The 6,000-nt window shown below is 40.0% G+C and overlaps 1 protein-coding gene across 2 annotated transcripts in view; it reads left to right on the top strand.

Annotated features, from left to right (window-relative positions):
* Window positions 1-557: 557 nt before the first annotated feature.
* The window catches only part of NPVF (neuropeptide VF precursor), a 68,870-nt gene continuing 63,427 nt past the window's right edge, over window positions 558-6,000 (top strand). Inside the window, exons 1-3 of one of the 2 annotated variants that reach the window (XM_070510563.1) lie at window positions 558-975; window positions 1,654-1,725; window positions 3,904-4,012. Coding sequence is in view for 1 of the 2 variants with exons in the window: in XM_070510572.1 (XP_070366673.1) it covers window positions 3,976-4,012 (37 nt within the window). In the remaining variant the exon portion in view is untranslated. The remainder of the gene's footprint in view (window positions 976-1,653; window positions 1,726-3,903; window positions 4,013-6,000) is intronic. The other variant, XM_070510572.1, reaches the window with a different exon arrangement.

Genomic DNA, 6,000 nt, shown 5'->3' with positions numbered 1-6,000 from the left:
ATGTTACAAGTTTAGTTTTATGTAACACTCCATATGGTAGATTCATAATAAATTTCTACTGGGAATACAATCATAAACCACTATTTTCTGCTATAAAAAACCATTAAAGCACAGACATGCACAAACAAGGTAATCTGCAATAAATTTGAAAATGTTAAAATACTACAAATGTAAATGTATGCAGCCCCATTGCAATGCATGTAATTTCCATAGCTTTATTAGAAATCTTGCCTTTGCGGTGGTTTGGCGATAGGTTATAAATATAGTAGGAATGAGTCAGCATGCAAATTCCTTCTGTGAAAAAACAATTTGAAAGGTTTTATAGCCCAGAGCTGTTTATTATTTTGTAAGAATAGTAATGCAAGTTTGTGTTTGGAACCTGCTGAGAGGAGAATTCTCAAAACATCCTGTTTATAAAATAGCAAGGGGAAAAAAAATCTCAGCAAATTAAAAAAGAAAAAAACAACATTTGATTTATGTAAGGTCATGGAAATAGTATTTCCCAAATAAAGCGTTTAACTGATGGACTTTTCTCTGCACACATTAGGGTCATACAGGAGATGATCAATATATCCCACTGAGAAAAGGAGAGCAGTGTGAGCCTGGCAAATTTCAATCCTAGAGGTAGATAAGTAAATATCTCTGGAGATGAGAGGAGATAAGGTTACAAAGGTGAAGAATGAGAAGAGGACTAAGGACAGAATCTTCAGGAACAGCTACAACAGGAGATGGCACAAGGAAGAAGTGTTGGCAAAACTGGAGACCCCTGGGGTACAAAGAACCTGAGGCCAGAATCTAGGCTGTGAAGGAGAGACAGCTGTAAGAAAGAAAGTCTCAAATACAGAAGAAAACTCAGAAAGGATGAGGATCAAGAACAGATAGCTGGGTCTGGGAGTCAAAACTGCACCGTAACCTTCAGAAGACTAGCTTCAGGACCTGGCGGGAAGCAGACGGAAGCCTGCAAGGACATGAAGAGTGAGTAGATGGTGATGATGTGGAAATTAGAGACAGACAATTTTTTACAAAGTAGGGGAGAGACTTGTTAGCTTGAGCACAGATAGATCAAGGAAAGGTCCCATGGAATAGAAAAGGGCTGGGAAGGTTTAGAGCTAGAGAAGGAGTCAAAACCAAAGATGCAGGAGACAAAAATTATTCCTAGTCGGATGAAGTTCAGGCAGGACATCGAGGCAGTGTGTTCAAGGACATGGGTGGAGGGATTCGATTAGACAAGAAGTGCAGCGTTTTGGCAGAAAGAAAGGGCAGGATTGTTAAAGATAAACAGAAAATCTGCAGACAGTATAAGGAAAGAAGTCAGTGGAGCTGAGGTCCAAAGACCTTCAACGGCTTCAGAAAACCAAGAAGCAAACTCAGCTTCTGACTTTCTTAAATGTATGAGCTCATTTTAAAAATATATCATCGTTTCTTTGCGAGCATATAGAGGGTCTGTGTGTATGCTGTGAGGGAGCCAAAGACTATAAAAGATCCCAAACTATCTGAACACATATGCATGCACTCTGGCATGCACGTGAACATTGATACACACACACACGCAGCAGAAATGCAAGCCCATTCCAAAACTAGGTATCATTTTTATTACATTGCTCCCAATACCAACCTAAGACTTTTGCCCAATTTCTCCTTTCCTCCTCAAAGGCTCTTTCTGTGAAAGTCCTGCCATCTCAAGCAGAATGGAGCTGAGCACCCACCACACTGTCCAGAATGCATGTAAGTGCATAAGTGGGAGTGCCTGTCCGCATAATCAGGGCACATCAGCACAGGCCCAAGAGTGACCTTTTTAGCTAAAATGAATTATGGAAGGGCAGAAATTTGAAAAGACAATGTTAAAAAAGGAGAGGAGGAACAAGTTTATTTCCCAAAATGAAAAAACTGGTGCTCCTGCTTGTCTGACTATGGGAAGAAAGGAGATTGTGAATTTGGCCAGGATATAGGACGATACTATTTCAGGATTCTAACCCAAAAAATTGAGGAAGTCATTCTTTTATATTAAGAGGAAATTGAAGAGGATTGTAAGGGAATATAAGAGAATACCAACAGCTCTTTTAAAAGGAAGAAAAAATTTAATAAGGAGGAAATAAAGTAGTTTCGTGGGTGGGCAAAGAAAATTATGTAGGGAAGGGAAAATCAAAAATGTGAGTGAAAAGGTAACCAGAACTCACAGAGCTATTTTGAGAGTGAAAACCAAGTGAAAAATGTCAAGTTTAAGATTATTCTTATTTGACATTTTTATACAGCAGCAACTTATAAAAACATCAAACACTGACATAATCCTTCCTCTAGCATTTTAACACATCATTATATTGTTAACAACGTCAAATGGCTGTAGCCATTCATGTGACTTTTTAATAGATTACTTTTATCATAAAAATGTCATTTTTAGGATAATCTGCATTCTCACATTTTTATGTTCAGCCGTGGTCTTAAAATGTCAAGTATAGAAGATATCTGTGTCTGCAATTCTTGGAGTCTTACTACAGATCTTGAGAATATCAGTATAAAGTCAGCCTTAATCTGATATGGCTGCTGTGTTCAATTCATTTTTTCTACAATTTTTCTCCTTTTAAAAATAATTGCAATGTACATGTATTAAATAAAGATGAGATTGTGTGTTAAAGCCCTAATAAGCAGGAAATTTGTAATGAAGGCTTCCTTGAGCCTCATGAAAGGCATGTTAGAACATGCTGAATCACCCAGAGTCACGTTCCCAGAGGCATGATTACATACGCCATATTTGGCCTGCCTGCTCAGTTAGCAATGACGGTAACAATGTATCATTTCACTTCTGGGGGGTAACATGTGCCAAATATCCAACTAGGTCTCTTTGACCATTCCTCTTAAATATGAGGAAAACAAAGCAATTAAATAATATATCAAAGATCAGGCAAGTCAGCCACAGAAGGGGAATTAGAACTCAACTGAGTCAATAGTCTAGTACAGGGATTGGCAAAATTTTTCTGTAAAGGGCCAAATACTCAATATGTTAGGCTAGCATGCCACATGGTCTCTGTCTCAATTCTGATACTGTAGTGCAAAAGCCAACAGAGACACCATATAAACAAATGGGTGTAACTGTGTACCAATAAAACTTTATTTACAAAAACAGGAACTGGGCCAGATTTGGCCTGCCAGCCATAGTTTACCAAACCCTGATCTCACCCAATCTGTCAAAGATTGCAGCTCAACCCTCAGCAAACACTAATTTCGTCTAGACTGAACAATAATATCTAACTCTAGTGAGATCTTACTGGATTCCAAGCACCATGCTAGGCATTTTACACAAATTATCTCATTTTTAACCTATTTAGTAAGTGCTGTTATTATCTTCATTTTGCAGATGAGGAAATCCAAGCTCAAAGAGCTATGTGAATTACAGGTCACTCGGCTTAAATTAAAGGAGACAGAACTTGAAAGTAGGCTGCTGAATCAAAGCTTATGATCTTAGCCGCTGCCTAATGTTCAATGCATGTAACTTAGGAGTGCTAAGAAAACATGAAGCTGTGAAAAACATGGACATTTTCCTGAAAGAGGATTGTAGGGTGATCTGTACTCTTTAAACTTACAGAACTAGAGAGGGAACACTCCTAGTGGCTAGACATCCTGAGTTGGTCTCATTCTGATCTATTTAACTTTAAGACCCACTGCAAACCCACTGTCACCACACTGGAAAATGAGAGCTACAAACTGAATTCCCCAGCCAGCCGATGCCCAGGCCATTAGATGCTCTCAGCTGTCCCTGGGAAAAGGCCCTGGTCTAGGGCAGCAAGAGGAGACGTGGTAGATGAGTTTAAACTATAGGCAAAACTAGTAAAGAATCTACCCTATTATGACCCCCTGCAGAAAGCTTTACACACTGGATTTCTCAGGTCATTCTCTGCCATTCCACAGCCCCACTGAGAAGGAAAGAAAAACAACTCTCAAAGGGAACCGAGATATGATTCTTCCAGCATCTGTTGTTGCATGACACATTCCCAACTCACAATATCCTCCAAAGTAGGTAAGTATTATTTTATCCTCATCTCACAGATGAAGTAAGAGGGGCCATTAAGACTCAGTGAATGGTTAATGTCACATAATAAGGAAAGACTCCACCCCAAGTCTTCTGAGTCAGCCTCATGGCCTCTTTCCTCTCAATCAGGCTGTTTTCTAACCTTCCAAAGTGACCCACAGAGTGATAGTTTGAAAAAGAAAGCCACATCAAAAGTTGAACAGCATTATACAAACATGGATTTTTTTCGTTCAACTGAAGACACTGGAAAAGACAATCCGAGTAACCCAAATTTTAAATGATCTCCCCCATTATGGTGAATTTCAGGCAGATTATTTATAATTACAAATAAAGGAGGTGGGATCTTTGCTAAAATTTAGCCACAGAGGCCCAAAACTTACAAGATCTGCTCTCAGTCCCTTCCACCAAGAAGTATCTCCTCAGGGAGCCTTGGCTGCCTGTGGTCACCTCACGTCCTAGCCCATTCTTGATTTGTGGGTCAGAAGAGGGGGGAGGAGCATCTAGGCTCAGGCTCTCCCACATTCTTTCCCATCATCTCACAACGGTTGCTCTTTGCCTACCTGCCCCAGCACCTCCTCTCACTCCCAAACACAAAGGAAGAATGCAAAATATCAAAGCAAGGTCTAAATTTGTCGATTAGATTTGAATATTCTTTCAAACATTGAGACAAACCTCTAGACTAAACAAAAGCTGTGTATGAATGACTGAGAATAAAGATTGACCCCATTTATAAGAGAGAAAGTTAAAACTCTTTATCATTTCTCCTTAAAGCAGATGTGGATGCTGTTTAACAACACACACACACACACACACTACTTTTCTAGTTTCCTTGTTGAAGAAGAAAATGTCTAATTTACATGTAGAGCCCACAAATTATAGCCATACCAGACAAGGAAGCAGATGAAGATTATGATTGATATTCCAAAATTTCCGTCCTGATTTCCCCATCCTCAGAATTAGCCACTCTATAAATCAAACCGACATACGACCATCTGATGTTGAAACCAATAGGTCACATCTGTGAAAAGCATCAGAAACATAAAGAGCTGGATTCTTCTGTTTTCTCTAAGAAGACACCACCCCCTCCACTATCCTCACCACCATTTCCACCATTATACCCTAAAATATCCTGTCTCTTCTAAGAAAATATCATTTTCCATGTGTATTGGTATAAACAATGGCCATTTTTTCTCTTCATTTGCTTGTGTAGAACACTAGGAATTGGCACTATTTTCCACAGTAATGTTGAATGAAACCTTGGCTGTTTCTAGGTAAATAACTGTTGTCAAGACATGCATGTATATATTGTCGACTAGTAATCTAATAGAGATAGAAGTCTCTCATTTCTTAGGAGCTTTTCTGTTTCTGCTGATCCGGGTTAATACATCTCAGAGTTGAAGACACAGACTAATAATTTAGGAGCTGTAAGTTTTGCTTCCTACTCTTACCGACATTACCTGTGACTCCTATGACTCCTGACCTTGGGTCTTCTCTCTCCAAGAAGCTCCAAGCACAAGTACTCATGCTGTATGTACAGGTATGTACTCATACCTGCATGAGGGCAACACTGGTGACCCACCATCCCTGGGACATGTGTTCTGAGCTCTTTTCCAGGTGTGGTGAGGGATTTATAATTATAAAATGTTTAGAGCTGAAAGAACCTCATAGACCATCTCAACCAAATTCCTCGTTTACAGCTAAGGAAGAGTGTAAGAGACCTCTTCAAGGTCATACACCTAGTGGACAAGCCTCCTCGGTCTCCTGATGCCCAGTCCCATTCTTTCCCTCCTCCTTGTTCCATTTTAACCTGAGTCATTTGTACACTCGCAAGTTCTCTTCGGTGACCCTCGCACACCCTTGCCGAGTGGCTGATGAGGTCGGGGGCAGCCCCAGGCTACCGAAACAAATGTTAGTCTTCCTGAAGCTACCCCGTCCCTACAGGGTTGATCTATGGCTTCCTTCAAACTGCACCCAAA

Source organism: Equus asinus, chromosome 1 (genome assembly GCF_041296235.1).
Source record: "Equus asinus isolate D_3611 breed Donkey chromosome 1, EquAss-T2T_v2, whole genome shotgun sequence".
Taxonomy (NCBI): domain Eukaryota; kingdom Metazoa; phylum Chordata; class Mammalia; order Perissodactyla; family Equidae; genus Equus; species Equus asinus.
The sequence above is the reverse complement of the archived record's forward strand: the minus strand, read 5'-3'. Positions and strand labels throughout refer to the sequence as shown.